This window comes from Citrus sinensis, chromosome 5 (assembly GCF_022201045.2).
Source record: "Citrus sinensis cultivar Valencia sweet orange chromosome 5, DVS_A1.0, whole genome shotgun sequence".
In the NCBI taxonomy this organism is placed as follows: domain Eukaryota; kingdom Viridiplantae; phylum Streptophyta; class Magnoliopsida; order Sapindales; family Rutaceae; genus Citrus; species Citrus sinensis.
This window is the reverse complement of record NC_068560.1, coordinates 16,723,839-16,744,112: the sequence shown is the minus strand read 5'-3', so window position 1 is coordinate 16,744,112 and position 20,274 is coordinate 16,723,839. Positions and strand designations below refer to the sequence as shown.

General features: G+C 40.7%; 3 protein-coding genes across 4 annotated transcripts in view; 2 read left to right on the top strand and 1 right to left on the bottom strand.

Annotated features, from left to right (window-relative positions):
- Positions 1-11,866, top strand: part of LOC102609285 (probable disease resistance protein At4g27220) — an 86,018-nt gene extending 74,152 nt beyond the window's left edge. Inside the window, exon 5 of one of the 2 annotated variants that reach the window (XM_052442739.1) lies at positions 11,848-11,866. The gene's annotated coding sequence lies outside the window, so the exon portion shown is untranslated. Of the gene's footprint in view, positions 1-11,263; positions 11,390-11,847 lie in introns of those variants that run through there. The other variant, XM_052442742.1, reaches the window with a different exon arrangement.
- The window catches only part of LOC112497626 (disease resistance protein RPS5-like), a 123,594-nt gene that overhangs the window by 46,076 nt on the left and 57,244 nt on the right, over positions 1-20,274 (top strand). The window contains exon 4 of the mRNA XM_052442729.1: positions 12,157-12,254. Within this exon, the coding sequence (XP_052298689.1) occupies positions 12,157-12,198 (42 nt within the window). The 3' untranslated portion in view covers positions 12,199-12,254. The remainder of the gene's footprint in view (positions 1-12,156; positions 12,255-20,274) is intronic.
- Positions 15,939-16,673, bottom strand: LOC102612033 (protein ZINC INDUCED FACILITATOR 1-like). The gene is made up of 5 exons (XM_052441141.1): positions 16,608-16,673; positions 16,443-16,487; positions 16,241-16,329; positions 16,119-16,162; positions 15,939-16,030 (listed from the first exon to the last, which is right to left on the bottom strand). The coding sequence occupies exons 1-5, from the start codon at positions 16,671-16,673 to the stop codon at positions 15,939-15,941; spliced, it is 336 nt and encodes a 111-aa protein (XP_052297101.1).

Genomic DNA, 20,274 nt, shown 5'->3' with positions numbered 1-20,274 from the left:
CAGCAGCTAAATCTACGAAGATTCTACTAAGGCAAGTAAGTGCCTACTTCTGCTCGGTCAACGAAAGATCAACAGCTAATTCTACAAAAATCTTACTAAGGCAAGTAAGTGCCTACTTCTGCTTGGTCAACGAAAGATCAGCAGCTAAATTTATGAAGATTCTACCAAGGCAAGTAAGTGCCTACTTCTGCTCGGTCAACGAAAGATCAGCAGCTAAATTTACGAAGATTCTACCAAGGCAAGTGCGTGCCTACTTCTGCTCGGTCAACGAAAGACCAGCAACTAATTCTACAAAAAATCTTACTAAGGCAAGTAAGTGCCTACTTCTGCTCGGTCAACGAAAGATCAGCAGCTAAATTTACGAAGATTCTACCAAGGCAAGTAAGTGCCTACTTCTGCTCGGTCAACGAAAGACCAGCAGCGAATTCTACAAAAAATCCTATTAAGGCAAGTAAGTGCCTAGTTCGGCTCGGTCAATGAAGACAAGCAACCAGTTTTATGGAAATTTTACTAAGGCAAGTAAATGCCTACTCCTGCTCAGTCCGCTAAGGAACCAGCAGGCAAAATCAGATAAGTTGTCCAATTATTTTTCAGAAACAATCTATGAGCAAAAACTAGACAAGAAAGCAAATAAAAAGCATCTAAAAATTTATAAATATTCAATTGTTTACAAAACAAATGCAAATCTAGAGTTTATACAAAAATAGGCTCAAAGCTTAGCAGAGTCAACGGCTCCAGCAGCTGAAGGATCAGCGAGCTCGGAAAGCAAGGGATCAGCAACATCAGGAGGTGGGAGATCAGCAATGCCGGGAGGAGGAGGCATGGGCCCTTGACCCACTTCGAAAGGACGTCCCCCAGCTTCCCCCTCTTGCACCCCATCCAAAGGAGCCTCCACCTGATCCTGCTCACCTTGCTCCTTGTCCGCCTGGCCAACCTCTGCCATATACCGCTGCACTCCAGCCTCCAACTTGCTCATGTCCAGCTCGGGATATTCTCCCTGAAGCACAGACATGATACACTTATAGGAGAAAGCAACCCCCGAGTCATACTCGGCATCCAACCGATCGTCCACATCAACGGATTTGCCTTTCTCCTCAGCCAGCTGCTCATTCAGGGATTTGATTTCTCCCTCAAAGGCGGTCCTCAAAGTATCTCTTTCACTTTGAGTTACCTGAAGGTCCGACTTCAGGCCATCCAACTCACCCTCAAACCTGGAGGCAGTAGACTCAGCAACTGCAACTTTCTCCTCCAGCTCTGTAATCTGCTTGTTCAGCTCGGCTAGTTTCTCCTTGGAGCGGTCAGCAGATTCATCTTTCTTTTTCAACTCCTGATTGTCAGCTTGAAGCTTCTTCTCATGACGCGCGGACCCGGTCTTGTAGCACGAGACCATTGTGGACAACCTGAAGGAGACTCTCTGAACAGAAGCAGCTAACTCGGAGAGGCTCATGCTCTCGATGTCCTTCACCATCTTGGGCCCAACCGATTTTTTATAATCCTTCTGATATGGGCTCAGGTAGTCACCTTGATCCCGAGATGGAAGAGGAGAAGATCGGTCCCCAGACTGCAAGCGGACCTCAGGACTCTTGTCGTAGGTTTTCTCCCCACCACTCTTACGAGGTGGAGGAGGGGGCAGAGCAGGAACAGGCGCCTTGGAAGGACCGACACTGGGTTTCTTTGGAGGAGGGGGAAGGTTGCTGGAGCTACTCGGAGCCCGACCACGCTTCCTGCTCATCGAGCTGAGGATCTTGTTATCCATTCCAGCGGCTATGTCTACTAGGCCCGAACCGACCAGGTTTGTTGGCGACAGGAGGTCTTGGCAGGTAGACGCGTTCAACAGAGCAGTTTCCACCTGAAGCAAAGGTCGATCTTCAAGCCCCCCGATCAAACCCCACGACTCTGAAATAGCAAAAGAGGTTAAAGAACTCAATAAGTGACAGTTTGAGAAAGAATATAGGCAAAAAATGAACGACTTGGGGTGACAAACTGCGTTGGAAGGTAAATATCACCACCCAACGAACGGAGTACTGAACACCACTTTCCCCCAGCAAAGAAGAATTTGTTCTTCCAATTTTTGCACAAGGAGGGGAAACCAGTGATTGGCTTTCTCTTTGCGGAACTGGACATGAAGTAATACCAGCCCGCCTCCCTTGGGCTGCTCGCAGCTGATACAGATGTTTCACTTCAACAAGGGAAGGCTCCTCCGACCCGCACCTCTTCCACAACACAAACATTGCCGAGAGAACCCTCCACCCGTTATGGTGTAGCTGACCTGGGGCCAGGTGCATACCCCCCAATATTTTGGCAAAATAACGCTGAAGGGGCAGCCGAGCTCCTAGTTTGAAACTCTCTAGGTGCATTGTCACATACTCCCGTGGAGGCCGACTAGGAACGTCACCCTTCCCAGGAACTACAAGGAGAACCTCCTCAGGAATGTCGTAGAGGTTCCTAAGCTTGAATAAGTCAGTTTGGGTGGTGGCACAGGCTATGTAATCAATAGGGTAGGAATCAGCCTCCACCCTATGGCCAAGATTCCTTTTCTTAGCAGGACCGCTCGGTCCGGAACTGCTCCCCTCACCATCGCCAACTCCTTCAGGGATCCCAACCCCACCAGAGCTGTGGTTTTCACCAGATCCCGACGCAGGTCCACCTATATTCCCTACAAGCTCTAGTTCGGGAGAGGAAGAGATAACCAAGGGGCATGGGTACTCAAGGGTATCCCTGCCATGGGAAGGACCTACATTACTGGAGGGACCTAAGAAATCGGTGGGTATTGACACGTTGAGGCCTGAATCCCCTGATTCTTCAGCATCCTCATCAACAATTAATTTTCTTTTTCGGTTTGACATATCGAAACCTCAAAAGAAAACAAAGAAAACTCGAGTATATGGACACAAAAAGGGCAACACAGAACCCAATCAACAACAACCAGAGGAGAAGTTAAAGGCAATACCTGGATTGAACTGGCACTGATAGCGCGACCATGATAGAGAAAAAATCCAGTGAGTGGATACTCCAGACACGAGAAGTGTAAGCAAAGTTCAGAGAGGGAGTTAGTTAACGACGAAGAGATGAATAACAAAGCGATGAAGATATAAGTCTAGGGATTTGAAACGAAAAGGGGGAAATGAAAGCATTTAAGTGATAGAGACGCCAGCTCACTCACCGTACATCAAGGACAGATAGCCCGTCGTTTCAAATTTCAAATACGAAGAGTCGGGAGATGCCACATCACCAATCGTTATAAGAGGCCAGGCTAGATGCAAGCCCAGATACGCAATGGACATACTCATTTAGGCCCATGCTCAGGTCAAAATCTCCCCTGAAGAAAAATGATACCTCAGGTCCATCCCGGTAGACGGAAGACCAGAGGAGAAGCCCCCGGATTGGTAAGATTTGACTATCAGTTTCTACTCTTGACTCATTTCACTCACAAGACCAGAAACTGGGGGACTGGTGTTAAGCAAATAAAAGCACCAGGTCGGCCATGCTACTATTTCCACCCCGGCATGAATCACCTCAGCCAAATGGTACGAGCAGAACAGGGGGTAACATGAGCTGATCAGAGACGAATACCGACCAGAGTCATATACTGAGCCGGTACCCGTCCCCCAAAAAGCAGAAACACGATCCCACAGAATCGCGGTAGTTGCGCTTTTCCCAGAACCGTTGTGGGAGATGCGAGATCCCACGTTTGCCCACAATGTAGCAGTTAAAATCCCATGAGAGGCTACCACTACCCGAAAAAGGGGGGATGAAGGATAAACGGAAAACGTGAGACAGGGGGCGGCTATAAAAGGGAGAGAAATCGATGAGGAAGAGGACAAAAAAAAGAGGGGAGAAAGGGAAAACGCTGCCAAATTGAAACCAGACAATTTTATTACAAACTTCGAGCAAATTAGAACTACTCTTGAATCAAAATTTAACTGTTTTCCCGTAAACACCTTGTGCTAACTTAGGCATCGGAGGGTTTACGCCGGCAAAACCACCGGCGTCTCTGATCCATTTTTAGTGAGCGCAGGTCTATTGAGGGAAAGGAGGACGATTCCAATCCCAGTGGTTCGAGCAACATTAGATAACACAAGCGTTGGTGAAAGAATCTGATCAGTCAAAGGCGTGCAAATTAGAGGAATCTGGTCGGTCAAAGGGCGAGCAGATTTAAGCATCAACACTAGAAATCCTTAGCTTTGTGCGGTCTGATATTGTACAGTTACCTAAAGCACTAGGGCAACTGACTAAGCTAAGGCTGTTAGATTTAAGAGACTGTTTCCATCTAAAAGTTATTGCCCGAAATGTCTTATCGAGCTTAATCCGATTAGAAGAATTGTATATGGGTAATTGCTTCGTTGAATGGGAGGTTGAAAGAGCCAACAGTGAAAGAAGTAATGCTAGCCTTGATGAATTGATGCATTTACCTCGGCTAACCACTCTAGAAATTGATGTTAAAAATGATAGTATTTTACCAGAAGGCTTTTTGGCAAGAAAGCTCGAAAGGTTCAAAATATCTATTGGAAATGAGTCATTCACACATCCCATGATTGCTGGACAAAATTGGTTTGAAAGTCGGCTGCACTTTTTGATCGACAGTGATCGCAAGAGTTTAAGAGAATTGAAGCTCAAGCTTGCTTTTACGGACATTTGCTCCATGAAATTGCAGGGCATCAATAACGTTGAATACTTATTGTTGGACAAGCTGCGAGGTATCAAGAACGTTCTTTTCAATTTGGACACGGAGGGCTTTTCACAATTGAAGGTTCTCTGGGTTCAAAATAATCCTGACTTCTTTTGCATCGTCGATTCAAGGGAGATGGTCGCTTGTGATGCCTTTCCTCTTTTGGAGTCACTTATCCTTCACAATTTGATCAACATGGAGAGGATATGTATTGATCTGCTCAAAGTAGAGTCTTTCAACGAACTGAAAAACATAGAAGCATATAATTGTGATAAATTGAGTAATATCTTTTGGCTCTCTACTACAAAATGCCTTCCAAGACTTGAGAGAATTGCAGTTGTTAACTGCAGCAAGATGAAAGAGATTTTTGCAATTGGGGAAGAAGTTGATAATGCAATTGAGAAGATAGAGTTTGCTCAATTAAGATCTTTGAGTCTGGGGAATTTTCCAGAGGTTACAAATTTCTGCCGTGAAGTAAAGACTCCTTCAGCATCACCAAACAGACCATCGTCGCACACAAGCTCGCCCGCGAATGGCATGAGGAAGCGGACATCACGCGAGCCTACCTCGACAAAGCCGCGAGGAAAATGAAGAAATGGGCGGATACAAGGAGACGGCATGTTAAATACAAGGAAGGAGATCAAGTCATGATCAAGCTCCTACCCCAACAATTCAAGACATTGCGGAAAGTCCACAAGGGGTTAGTGAGGCACTACGAGGGACCCTTCCGAGTTGTTCGACGTGTGGGCAACGTCTCATATCAACTCCAACTTCCGCCAAGACTCAAGATCCATCCGGTCTTCCATGTGAGCCTTCTCAAGCCATATCACGAAGACATGGGAGAACCAAGTCGCGGAGAATCGAGGCACGCGCCAACTGCCGTTGTCACCGCGTTCGACAAAGATGTGGACTACATCATTGCGGACCGCACGATTTCGAGGAGGGGCGTGCCAGCACATAACGAGTACTTGGTGAAGTGGAAAAACCTCCCCGAGAGCAAAGCCACTTGGGAACGTGAAGATGACTTATGGCAATTCGCTGAGCACATCCAGAATTTCAAGCACGAGAGCGCGACGAGGACGCCGCGAGCTTAAGTGGGGGAGGATGTTGCGGACCGCCCAATTCGCTAGCCCAATTGCCCACAATTTCGGGCTAGAGAGCCAACACAAGGCCAAGAGTGCTAGCTTGGCCCAATTCTGGAAAGTTCTAGGCAATTCTAGCACATGTGAGCTTGCAAATACTCTAGAATTCTCCTTACAATTCCAGCACATGTAAATAGCTAGGAAATGGTAGAATTCTCTAGAATCTCTAGAGCTTGGCAAGCCTCCCCCTATAAATATGGGATGGCATTAGGCATTTGTATCCAACAAACACAACAACAAGCATTGTAATCTATCTTTGTGCAATACAATTTCTCTTATTCGGCTCAATTGCTCTCTTCTCTAGTTCGAGAAGCTCTAGGCTTACTTAGCAACATTCGGCAAAGTTGTCTAAGTGCCGCACGGGTTAGCTGTGCAAAATACTCATCTCGTGACAAGTGGTATCAGAGCTAAGGTTTGCACGCACGCAAGTTAGCTCACGAAGCACAATGAAGGCAGTAAACTCACCCGCCAAGCCAATTGCGGGAATTGCACAAGGCGTGCACTTAACACTCGGTACGTGGAGCGGAAAGCTTGATTTCTCCATCGTCCCCATGGATGACTTCAAGATGGTCCTCGGCATGGAATTTTCGACCAAGTCCATGCCTTCCCACTGCCCGCTACAAACTCCCTAAGCATCCTCGACGGGAGCAAAGCATGCATGGTACCCACGGAGCTAGGCAAGTCCGAGGAGAAGACACTCTCCGCCATGCAATTCAAAAGGGCTTTCAAGAAGGACCCAAGCTTCTTGGTCTCCATCCGGGAACTAAACAAGGAAGGAAAGAGCAGAACGTCGCCAAGCCAAGTCCCTTCGCGAATTCAAGCCGTCCTCAATGAATACAAGGATGTGATGCCTCTGGAACTTCCGAAGAAGCTCCCACCTCGGCGAGAGGTAGATCATGCGATCGAGCTGTAACAAAGCGCGAAGCCACCAGTCTTGGTGCCCTACCGCATGGCGCCACCCGAATTAGAGGAGTTGCGGAGACAACTCAAAGACTTGCTGGACGTAGGCTACATTCGCCCCTCAAAGGCCCTATTCAGTGCACCGGTCCTCTTCCAAAAGAAAAAGGATGGATCGCTGCGGATGTACATCGACTATAGAGCGCTCAACAAGATCACCATCAAGAACAAGTATCTGATTCCCTTGATCGCGGACTTGTTCGACCAACTTGGCAAAGTGCGGTACTTCACCAAACTTGACTTGCGCTCCGGGTACTACCAAGTGCGCATCGCCAAGGGAGACGAACTGAAGATAGCGTGCACTACAAGGTACGGGTCTTTCGAATTTCTTGTGATGCCTTTTGGCCTTACTAATGCACATGTTACATTTTGCACGTTCATGAACAAGATACTCCAACCATTCCTCGACCGCTTCGTGGTCGTGTACTTGGACGACATAGTGGTGTATAGCACCACGCTCGAGGATCATGCCCAACACTTATGACAAGTCCTCCAAGTACTCCGAGACAACGAGCTCTTCCTCAAGTTGGAGAAGTGCTCGTTTGCCCAACAAGAAGTGGAGTTCCTTAGCCACAAGGTTGCGGGCCGAAAGATCATGGTGGAGAATGCCAAAGTAAAGGCCATCCTCGAATGGGAACCTCCCTCGAAAGTACCCGAGCTTCGCTCATTCCTTGGGTTGGTGAACTGCTACCGCCGCTTCATCAAGGGCTACTCAGCCAAGGCGGCACCCTTGACGGATATGCTCAAGAAAAACAGAACATGGCATTGGTCCGAAGAGTGCCAACATGCATTCGATCGTTGAAGAAGGCAATTTCGGAGAAACCCATCCACGCTCTTCTGGACCACACTAAACCCTTCGAAGTTCAAACGGATGCCTCGGATTTCGCCATAGGTGGAGTCCTTATGCAAGAAGGCCATCCCATAGCGTTCGAGAGTCGAAAGCTAAACGATACGGAATGCCGCTACACGGTGCAAGAGAAAGAGATGACCGCAATCATACATTGCTTGCGGGTGTGGCGGCATTACTTGCTAGGCTCTCACTTCATGATTATGACGGACAATGTAGCGACGAGCTACTTTCAAACACAAAAAAAGTTGAGCCCGAAGCAAGCACGGTGGCAAGATTTCCTTACGGAATTCGACTATTGGCTCGAGTACAAACCGAGGAAAGCCAATGTCGTTGCGGACACTCTAAGCCATAAGGCCGAATTGGCGACAATTAGCATGAGCCAACCAAAGTCTGACCTTGTCTCACGCATCAAGGAAGGCCTCCAACAAGATCCGCTAGCAAAGGATTTGCTGGAGAAGGTGCTCGAAGGCAAGACAAGGTGATTTTGGCAAGAGGAAGGCATGCTCCACACCAAGGGAGATCGGCTGTTCGTGCCAAGGTGGGGAAACTTACGGAAGGAGGTAATCAAGGAGTGCCATGACTCTAAGTGGGCTGGTCACCCAGGAATCGAGCGCACCACCGCACTAGTTCAAGCCTCGTATTTTTGGCCGCACATGAGGGACGACATCGAAGCAGATGTGCGAACTTGTCTTGTGTGCCAACAAGACAAGGTGGATCATCAACGTCCAGCAGGATTATTGGAGCCGCTACCACTAGCAACAAGTCCATTGGAAAATGTCTCCATGGACTTCATTACTTCGCTGCCCAAATCTGAAGGTTGCGGAAGCATCATGATCGTTGTCGACCGATACAGCAAGTACACCACATTCATTGCCGCACCAATCGATTGTAAAGCGGACGAGGCAGCCCGCCTATTCATCAAGCACATTGTGAAGCTTTGGGGAGTTCCAAGGAGCATTGTGAGCGACCGAGACCCTCGGTTCACTGGGCGTTTTTGGACGGAGCTCTTTAAGATGTTGGGGACCGATCTCAAGTTCTCGACAAGATTCCACCCACAAACGGATGGGCAGACCGAGTGCATCAATGGCCTCCTCGAAATGTACTTGAGGCATTATGTGAGCTCTCATCAGTGGGATTGGGCGAAGCTACTCGACATCGCCCAATTTTATTATAACTTGCAGCGAAGTGAGGCTACGGGAAAGAGTCTGTTCGAGATCATCATGGGATTCCAGCCCATGACCCCCAACGCCATAGCCTCGACTTACGGCGGGAAAAGCCCCGCGGCACACAAGCTCGCCCGCGAATGGCATGAGGAAGCGCACATCACGGGAGCCTACCTCGACAAAGCCGCGAGGAAAATGAAGAAATGGGCGGATACAAGGAGACGGCATGTTGAGTACAAGGAATGAGATCAAGTCATGATCAAGCTCCTACCCCAACAATTCAAGACGTTGCGGAAAGTCCACAAGGGGTTAGTGAGGCGCTACGAGGGACCCTTCTGAGTTGTTCGACGTGTGGGCAATGTCTCATATCAACTCCAACTTCCGCCAAGACTCAAGATCCATCCGGTCTTCCATGTGAGCCTTCTCAAGCCATATCACGAAGACATGGGAGAACCAAGTCGCGGTGAATCGAGGCGCGTGCCAACTGCCGTTGTCACCACGTTCGACAAAGATGTGGACTACATCATTGTGGACCGCACAGTTTCGAGGAGGGGCGTGCCAGCACATAGCGAGTACTTGGTGAAGTGGAAAAACCTCCCTGAGAGCGAAGCCACTTGGGAACATGAAGATCACTTGTCGCAATTCGCTGAGCACATCCAGAATTTCAAGCACGAGAGCGCGACGAGGACGTCGCGAGCTTAAGTGGGGGAGGATGTTGCGGACCGCCCATATCGCTAGCCCAATTGCCCACAATTTCGGGTTAGAGAGCCAACACAAGGCCAAGAGTGCTAGCTTGGCCCAATTCCGGAAAGTTCTAGGCAATTCTAGCACATGTGAGCTTGCAAATACTCTAGAATTCTCCTTACAATTCCAGCACATGTAAATAGATAGGAAATGGTAGAATTCTCTAGAATCTCTAGAGCTTGGTAAGCCTCCCCTATAAATATGGGATAGCATTAGGCATTTGTATCCAACAAACACAACAACAAGCATTGTAATCTATCTTTGTGCAATACAATTCTCTTATTCGGCTCAATTACTCTCTTCTCTAGTTCGAGAAGCTCTAGGCTTACTTAGCAACATTCGGCAAAGTTGTCTAAGTGCCGCACGGGTTAGCTGCGCAAAATACTCATCCCGTGATAGTAGGCTAACATTTTCTTCATATATAGATATATATATATAACAGATTTTATTCTATCATGCGTTCTCTTTTGACGTCATACGTGGAAAATAATTAAATCATTTAAGAATTGAAAGAAAATGGAAAAAAGGATAAAAAGAATCTCACACGCTCACTAATTGAGCTCTTAACAAGTAGTATGAATTAAAATGCATCAAACTCAGCTGTCAGTTGGAAATTGATTCTGACTTGCATTAATTTGTAATCAAAGAAGAAAATTTCAACAAGTGCTTCCCATATAGAGATTGGATCTAACGATAAATTCTTATTTTTTTAGGTTGCGTTGCCTAACTTGGAGGCTTTGGAGATATCTGCAATTAATGTCAACAAGATTTGGCACTACAATCAAATTCTGGCGGCCGTGTTTCCTCACTTTCAAAGTTTAACACGATTAGTTGTGTGGTACTGTGACAAACTGAAATACATATTTTCAGCGTCTATGATCGGAAACCTCAAGCAGCTCCAGCACTTAGATATACGCTTCTGTGAGGATTTACAGGAGATCGTTTCTGAAAACAGAGCAGATGAAGTGATCCTTATTTTGTCTTTCCACAGCTCACCGTTCTGATACTCCAAGGTCTACCAAAACTTAGATGTTTATACCCAGGAATGCATACTTCGGAATGGCCAGCACTAGAAAATTTTGCCGTGTGTCGTTGTGACAAATTAAAGATATTTGCTGCAGATTTATCGCAGAATAAAGAGAATAATCAACTTGATATTCCTGCACAACAGCCCTTATTGCCGTTCGAAAAGGTATGAAGTCATTTTCTAGATATTTTTTTTTCAATAGCTCATTGACGACTTTTGACTTTGAAAAATGTAACAAAACATTGATAAATTAATACTTAATAAATTGAAAATTTTTATTACATAATAATCTTTGCTAGTCTTGACTAAGGGATCAATGTGGGAGATTAATAATTATATGAACTTTTTTAGGTATAGCATTATAAAAGAATCCTTAGTTTTTCTTTATACAACGACTTACAAAATAAATTAATAATTTATTGTTGTGAAATAAAATATTTTCATGCAAATATAAATCAACCATTTTTCCCTAATTTCTTTTTTACCTCTAAAATTAACATATAAAAAATCATATAATGAATTTTATCACTAATTCAATTTTTTTTGGGGGTAAAATTAATATAAAACAGATACTATAAAGTTACTGCTTGTGATTGGATTACTCAAAATCATTTGAGAGAACATCAATTGACCTCATTAGTTATTATGATTTATGATGATCAGATCTTACCCAACTTGAAGGACCTATCATTGAATGGAAAAGACGTAAAGATGATTTTGCAGGCCGATTTCCCACAACACCTTTTTGGCAGTCTTAAACAACTAGAGATTGCCGAAGATAACTCAGCTTGTTTTCCAATCTGGAATGTACTTGAGAGATTTCACAATCTTGAAATACTCTCACTGTTTCAATTTTCATTCCACGAAGAGGTATTTTCGGAGGAAGGAAGCTTAGAGAAACATGCGGGGAAGTTGGCAATGATAAAAACATTAGAGCTGCGCTGGCACTATCATCTGAAGCAGCTGTGCAAACAAGACTCCAAACTTGGCCCCATTTTTCAGTATCTTGAAATTCTAAAAGCATATCATTGTCAAAGTCTGTTAATTCTATTGCCATCATCATCGGTATCTTTTCAGAACCTAACAGCTCTGGTGGCTTTCGGTTGCAAGAAATTGTTACACATGGTAACATCCTCCACAGCAAAAACTCTGGTGCGACTCGTAGCAAAAGAAATATATGGATGCCGAGCAATGGCAGAGGTGGTAATAAATGACAAAGATGGAGTTGAAAAAGAAGAGATTGTTTTCCGCAAATTAAAGACGTTGGAACTGCGTGATTTAGATAGCCTCACAAGTTTCTGCTCTGCCAATTACACCTTCCAATTCCCATCTTTGCAAGAGTTGTGGGTGATTGGTTGTCCCAAGATGAAGATTTTCACTACAGGAGAATCAATCACGCCTCTAAGAGTAAACATCTGCTATGGAGAGACAGTGGATCAACGGCGCTGGGCTAATAATGATCTAAACACAACCATACAACATTACATGCTGAGAAGGTACGTATATACATATTACTCTTATCTCCCATGATAAATTTTTACAAAATTTTCTTTCTTAAATACAATATAGATAAGATATTTGATGAATAAGAATTTTACTTTCAGCTGTTGGCGGTGTCGTCGTCATACTCTACGCAGTACGACTAATTTCATAGGCTTCTTATGACTTGGAGTTGCAAATTTTTAGAAGAAAGTCTCAACTGGTAATTAATTTTTATTTCATTTATTTATGGCTTGTTTCGCAATTTCATCTGAATTATTTAGAATGGGTCCCTCGGTTTACTGTTAAATTTGCAATGCAATTTTAATGATCCTTTCAGACTTTTATGGACAGATTTTGCATAGTTGAATGTCTTTTTAGTCTACTTTAATTTGAGTTTTTCATTTTTTTTTGAGAGCTCCCCTTGTTTTCTAAAATTTTATAATTCCTTGCATACTTTTTATGATAAAATTTCATTAAAAGCCTTCATATTTTATAATTCCTTGAAAACGTGCATACTTTTTCCTTTTTTTCTTTGCCAATTATTTATTGTCATCATTGCTGTTCTTTTATTTTAGTTTGTGCTCTGTTTGTTCATTGGGTTTGCTTTTCGGAAAGTTAGAAGGCAAGGAAAGTACTTAGAAAATGTTCTTCCCTATGAACACATAATTAACAGCTGAATATCATTCATTGGATTAAAAAAAATTAAAATAAAAAAAAAAAGTAATCAGCCCATTATTCCCAGAACAAATCCTTAAACCATCAAACGTTAGCTATGAACAAGTATATTGGTCTATAGCATATTCATAATATTTTTTCTGCTGTTCCTGTTAAAATTTCTCTACTCTGTGATTGCAGAATGTCTGGATACTGATGAAGATTTAAGTCACTCTTCTTCTATGAATAAGGTCGTTTTTCTTTTTTCCTCTATTCAAAATTTCCATTGTGAGGGGTTCCCATTTCCATCTTCGTGATCTTCTTGTGATAGTATGAGTTACAACCTGTCTGTTTCCTTTATTTGATCATCGCAAGTTCAAAGACATTTTATTCTAGCTAAGCTTTGTGTATGTATTAGAACATTTTTATTCTCAATATATATGACTCAATGAGAGGTCTTTTATTATATATATGTCGTGAATTTCTATTGTATTTTGACATTTGATGGTGTATCATTGTCTCATTGCAAGGTCTTGTAATCACTCTGATTCTCATTTGGGGAGGTTGGTCTCGTCGATGTGTATGTGTTTATATCCACAAGAAATTTGATAAATGGTCTTGTCATTTTCTCATCAAAACATCTGGTGCTTCATATGTTGGAGGGCTACCAGGCATCAGGGCCAGATTTTTAAACTCAAAGTTCTTCGTGTCATTTTTTAACAATAATAAGGAAAGCCCAAGAGAAAATCTAGAAGTCCTAATAAGGAGCCGCTTCTGCATATATTGTTCATTTTCTTAATTACCTTTATTATTATTTTCGTTTTCAATCGATCAAACTTCAGTTTCTTAGCATTAATCTAATTATGTACTTCATCTTGAAATCCTTAATTTACTCATCAAAATGTGAACGCTTAGTGTATCATTTTTACACTATAAGAAATAGTCGTATTACCGACCAGACATTTCCCCAATATACTATTCAAAATAAGTACTTTTTACGAAGTTATTGTCATTGACGAGCCGTTGGATAAATATGAAAAGTATCATACCTTGGTGATAAAGAAAAGTCTAAACTTAGTAAAGTTAGAGTAATTTTTAAGGTTCCATTGTATATCCATTGAGTTTGCAACTGTTCAATTGCTCGATCCTTATTAGTTTTGGGACTTCAATGACCATAGAAGAAGATTCTCACAGACAACTCTTCCTGCTTTTGTCTTTGTTTTTTTATTTGTTTATGCATGTTTCCTTTTCTGATTTATTTACTTGTTTCTTTCTCTGATGTCCTAATTTATCCTATGATATTTTAATTGATGTATTACGTTCATGTTATGTTTATGGATGCTTGCTCTACTGTCCTAATTTACAATTAAATTTTACTCGGTCCTTAGCTATCGATTCACAATGGTGTGTCATTAATATGTACTTTTGTCTTATTTTATATTTCATTAACTATTATTTCAACAATTGCTGGAGGTGTCAAATAATGAATTTGTATGAGCTTCAGTCCGAGGTAATTATCATTTTCATTTCATTTTATTTTATCTCTAGGTTTATTTTATCGTTTCATCTAAATTATTTGGAATGCATCAGCTGATTTATTCTTAATTTTGGAACGAATTTCATGCAACGGATGGTTACGTAGGATGAGTAGAGTATCTCTCTAGGGTCACAACTTAAGCTATAAGTACCTATTTAGGGTGTATAATATACCTTTCGAAGTTCGCGACGAGGGGAATCTAATCTAATACTGTAGCGCCACATTAGCCTAATGGTTCAATTGAAAATTATATTTATTTCATATTATTTTACAAGTTTAAGATCCATTTTCCTATTGCTTTTAGAATTTTTATCTTCTTTTTTTTTAGACAGAGAATTTAAGTAGCATTTATCTTATTTCAGTTAGGAGAATATTATTATATAGTAATATTTTAGGTTTACTTATTTTGGTAAATTCGTGATATTTAGGTTTAGTTTAAAAGGAGTCCAAAACCCTAATTTGGTTATTCAGACTTTCATTAATAAAATATAAAACTTTCTAAAAGAGAAAATGCTCGTCCGGTACCTGTATTTTAACTTCAATACACGTTTAGTCTTTATATTTTAAAAAATACCTCAATATACCTTGATATTAAATGCGTTATATTTTTTCTTCAAATTTTATTTACTTTTACAATGATATCCTGGCAATAATATTCTTAAATTAATTTATTTATTTATAAAAAAGTTAATTGACAAATTAATCAATAAATATCAATATGATATAACCAGTATTTTTGTACTTTTACAACAATCTTACTAATAAATGCATAAAAAATTAATTTACGATATTAGTCCTAAAACTAAAATAATAACATAAAATTTTTTATTAATATTTACTTTGTTTAAGGCTGGCTGGATGAATTACCATTTTTTATTTTCATTAATATTCCCAAAAATATTATTCCAAGAGTATTATTGTAAAAAGAAAAAAAAATAAGGGTAGGAATGAAATATATTTCATAGTAGGGGGGTGTCTTGAGGTTGAGGCACTTTTTATAAAATATAAGAACTAAATGCGCTCTTAAATCAAAATATAGAAATTAAATGAGCATTTATCCCTTTTAAAAAGCTTGTGTTTCTCTATCTTTTCAATCTCAACGTTTTTGTTTCCGTTTCATCATAAGTTCTAATGTTTGGATCTCAGCTTTATGTGCAAATTTTACATCATTGAAGGTCTTTTGATCTGAGTTAAGATCATAAAATTATACTTGCATTGGTCAGGTTTTACGAAAATTGTACAAAATAATATTCTTATATAACTGTTGTCCTCTGTTATTACGGAATCCCCAAGTTCTGAAGAAGATCGAAATCAGGTCTCTCTACTGTGAAGCCCCTGGAATAAGAGCTCCAAATGTGTTACCGTTGAAAGCATGGTAGAAAACTTAGTACTCAATTAAGACTCTTTATGGCTTCAATGTTTTACTTAACATGAAAAATTCTTTCTAGCTTGCATCATTGTGAAGATAAATTGTCGTAGTTCTGACAATGAACAAGTATAAATGTCGACAGAGATAAGTATTGAACAATTAATGTTACCAGCAATCGGTTGCTGTGAGCGCCAACCACCATTTTCATATTTAAGCCTTTTGAACAGTAACACAAAATATGGCAAGTGGCAACCACATCAAAAAATCAAATTGTTGATAGATTTTGAAAGCTTTAATTTGCTTGATATATATTTGAATATTTCAACAGATGATCTTTTCGCTACTCACGGGGCACGCTGAGTTAGAAACGGTTTGGATGTCAATATTACTCCAAGTGCCTCAACCAAATTGAGAATGAAAAAAACCATCTGGTTACCTGCACTTTAGTTTAAGCAGCTAATGAAGCTAATTAGCATGAAATAGTACACAAACTCGCGAGAAATTTCATTAGTAGATAATCATACCTGGGAGGAAACCAGCATCTTGACGCTTTTGTGACCAAGAAAATCTGCCAGAACCCCAATTAATGAAAAAAAAATTATAACATCATTTACATATAATTTTACAAAATCAATAGGACACTCACAGAGCACCTCCTACAGCTGGACTGGCAGTTTTGGTAAGCGACACTACAGTCATAGCAAGTCCATTGGCAGCTCCTCTTTGATGCTGTTCCTGTTATTGTGGCATAAACCAACAAATTAAATTTAAACTTTGACACATACAAAATTTGAAAAAGCTGAAATCGTGGAAATGTAATAAACAAACAAAAGATACAAAATATTTACCACTGCTCTGTCTTGCAGAAGGAATAATCCAGTTATTATAGACACCTGATGTTATAATTTGGGAAGAGTAAAATAGAATTACAACATTGCTAATAAAAAAGGCATAAAATAATTTTATACATACTTGCTTATGGATATGGATCAATGATTAGGATATCCACTTACAGATAAAACGTTCTTCATTACAGAAGCACAGTTTATCAGTAAGGCACGGCTGAACCCAGATAACATTGCTATGTAAGCTTAACTTGTCAAAAGAGGTATTGATAAAACCTACACATTTATAGAAAATTATGTAACCAAAACCATGAAGAAAAGTGTTTTATAAACATATATGCTTGAAACAAACTGTCAAATGGTCCAAACGCCACACGGTGAGTTCAAGATTTTACCCCTGCAATGCGTGTTATGATTATTGGCCCAATAATCCGCTCGATGTAAGGGTATAGAGTGAGTTGAAAAACAAGGAGGCTGAAACCTACGGTGGGTTCAAAATGAGGACAATCGTCAAGCAGTTTTTTCAGGGTGATACATGAGAAAACTAGTAACATTTTCAGTTTCGTAACAACAAGTATAAATGGGGAATACAAGTAATGGGAATTGTAAAAGTGTAAAGAGTAATGTGTGTGTGCGTGGGGAAGAGAGATTACACAAGAGTGAAAAACAAAATTATGTGATAAAAAGAAAAAAGAAAAAGGTTTAAGTGCGAGTCTGAGTATTTAATTTTGAGAAAAAAAAGGAGAGTTTAGATTTTTTTTCCAGAAAAGGGATAGAATTTAAGAGGAATAATTGCGAGTGAAAACAAATTAAAAAAAGAGTTTTTTTTTTGGGTAGTTTATTCTATAGTTAAAAAAAAATAATTGTGTTAGTTTTGTTTTGTATGTATATTTGTTTATTTACTTGAATTGTGAAAAAAAAGAAAGAAAAAAAAGAAGAAAAAAAAGAAGCAAAGAAAAAAATGTCAGACGAAGAATCCAACTAAGTTATAGGAGCATTCGCAACAAGAGAATCAATTGATGCACTTGAAACTAGATTACAAAATTTAGAAGTCATGCTTATGAATTTGACTCAACACTTCCTTGGCGGGCAAAACAATAATTTCCAACAACAAAAGGCGAGTTGAAGTTGGAGCGGAACCAAGACAATCCAATATTCCTCAAGGAAATTTCATACTTCACCGGAATCAACTTTTCGACGAAGATTCTAATGAAGACGATGAAGGACCAGTGCCACCAGAAAATAACCAAGGGCCTCGACAAATTGACTATCGAATGAAAATTGAAATTCCACAATTTGATGGCCTATTCATGATCGAGGAATTTCTTGATTGGCTAGCTGAAGTTGAAAAATTCTTTGACTATTGGGGGGGGGGGGGGCTGAGGAGCACATGAAAGTCAAATTGGTGGCCTATCGACTCAAAGGAGGTGCCGCTTGCTTGGTGGGATCAATTACAAACAACACAAATTCGACAAGGAAAGCACAAAGTTCGAACTTGGCAACGCATGAGAAAATTAATGATTGAGCATTTTCTTCCTCCAGATTATGAGCAAACACTTTTCAGTCGGTATAAACATTGTTGGCAAGCCAACCGAATAGTACATGAGTATGTTACAGAATTTCACAGACTTGCTGCATGTGTGGATGTTCGTGAGACTGAAAATCAAAAGATTTTGAGGTTCATTGATGGACTTCGCACCAATATTCAAGATGAAGTATTCAAGCAGTCACATCACACTCTGTCTAGTGCAATATAACTAGTCTTGAAGATTGAAGCACAACTTAACAAAAGAGGCACTCATATTCAAGTTTCTTCACAATCTTCTGTACCACCACAGAAGCTTGACTAGAATAAAGGAAAGATAATAGCCAGACCACGTGAAGAAGTACCTAGGCCAAATTTCTCCCAGAACCAACCAGCGGGACAATTACAAAATGAACCAGTGAACAAATCCAAATCCAATAATCCCTATGCAGTCCTAAGAGGAAACAAATGTTATCGTTGCGGTCAGACGGGTCATTACTCTAATCAGTGTCGACAAAGTAAACCGGTCAACTTGGCCACACATGATGATGACATTGAAGAAGAGGAGTATCCGGAGGATGATGAGTATGAAAAAGAAGACGAATCAGAGGAGTTCACCTATAAAGCTGAAGGAGTATCATTAGTAATAAGACAACTAATGTATCCTAAAGAAGGATGAAAGCATTCAACGACATAACATCTTCAAAACACGATCCATTGTCAGCCAATGGGTATGTGATCTTATCATTGATTGTGGGAGCAGCGAGAACATAGTATCCAAGACCATGTAGATAAATTGCAATTACCAACTCAGCCACACCCAACTCCATACAGCATTGGGTGGATTAAAGATGTTGGCGAGACAAATGTGACCGAACAATGTCGTGTTCTTTTCTCTATTGGTAAGTATAAAGACGAGGTAATGTGTGATGTTGTTGATATGGATGCTTGTCATATGTTATTTGGTCGTCCTTGGCAATTTGATTTAAATACAGCATAATGGCAAAAATAACACTTATACATTTTATAAAGACAACATGAAGTTTATTCCTGCCCCAATGAAGCAGTCTAACACTCCAATATGCTCAAAGATCGGGAACAACCTTCTTTTGGTGCCCAAAGATGTTCTTATCTCACAAAGTGTACCGGACTCAATGTAACCTTTATTGCAGAATTCACTGATGTTGTTCCCGATGAATTACCAATCGGATTACCTCCACTTAGAGATATCCAGCACCACATTGATCTTATTCCTGGAGTAAGCTTACCAAACTTACCACACTACTGCATGAGCCCTAAAGAATATGAGATTCTGCATGAACAAGTTGAAGATCTTCTCAAGAAAGGGCTGGCTCGAGAAAGTATGAGCCATGTAGTTGTACCCACACTTCTAACTCCAAAAAAAAAATGGAAGCTAGAGGATGTGCATAAATAGTCGATCCATTAACAAGATTACGGTACGATATCATTTTCCTATTCCTCGATTAGACGATATGCTTAACAGATTAGGAGGGTGAAAATTATTTTCTAAGATTGATCTACGAAGTGGGTAACATCAAATTCGGATTCGCCCTGGTGGTGAGTGGAAGACAGCGTTTAAAACTCATGAGGGTCTGTACGAGTGGCTAGTTATGTCCTTTGGTCTATTGAATGCTTCAAGCACTTTCATGAGGTTAATGAATCAGGTATTTCAACCTTTCATTGGAAAATTTATTGTTTATTTTGATGACATCTTAATTTATAGCCATAGCGAGGAAGATCATATTCAACATTTGAAGGAAGTATTTGAGGTGTTATGAAAGAACAATTTGTATGCCAATCTTAAAAAATGTAGCTTTATAAAAGACAACTTAATTTTTTTGGGCTTTGTTGTGAGTGCAAACGGAATCAAAGTCGATCAAGAAAATGTGAAAGCTATTCGAGAATGGTCGACACCGAAGACAATTTCAGATGTTTGAAGTTTTCATGGCCTCGCAACCTTTTACAGACAATTTGTGAAGGACTTCAGCACCATAGCTGCACCGCTTACAGACTGTTTGAAGAAAAAACAATTTGTTTGGACAAAAACAGTATAACAAAGCTTTACGGTCTTGAAGGAAAAGCTTACAAATGCACCTATGCTTACACTTCCTGACTTTAACAAGACTTTGGAAGTCAATTATAATGCTTCTGGAGTGGGAACTGGAGCTGTTCTATCTCAAGAAATGAAGCCAACCGCCTTTTTCAGTGAGAAGCTCAGCGAAGCCAGAAAGAAATGGTCAACATATGAGCAAGAATTATATGCAATTGTTCGCACTTTGCAACAATGAG

What these genes read in the sequence shown, in the direction of transcription:
- LOC102612033 (XM_052441141.1), bottom strand. Translation starts at nt 16,673, where the DNA reads ATGTTATCTGGGTTCAGCCGTGCCTTACTGATAAACTGTGCTTCTGTA. An exon ending in TTCTGCAAGACAGAGCAGTG is followed by an intron (nt 16,330 to 16,442) that starts GTAAATATTTTG and finishes CCACAATAACAG; the next exon opens with GAACAGCATCAAAGAGGAGC. An exon ending in CCAGCTGTAGGAGGTGCTCT is followed by an intron (nt 16,163 to 16,240) that starts GTGAGTGTCCTA and finishes GGGTTCTGGCAG; the next exon opens with ATTTTCTTGGTCACAAAAGC.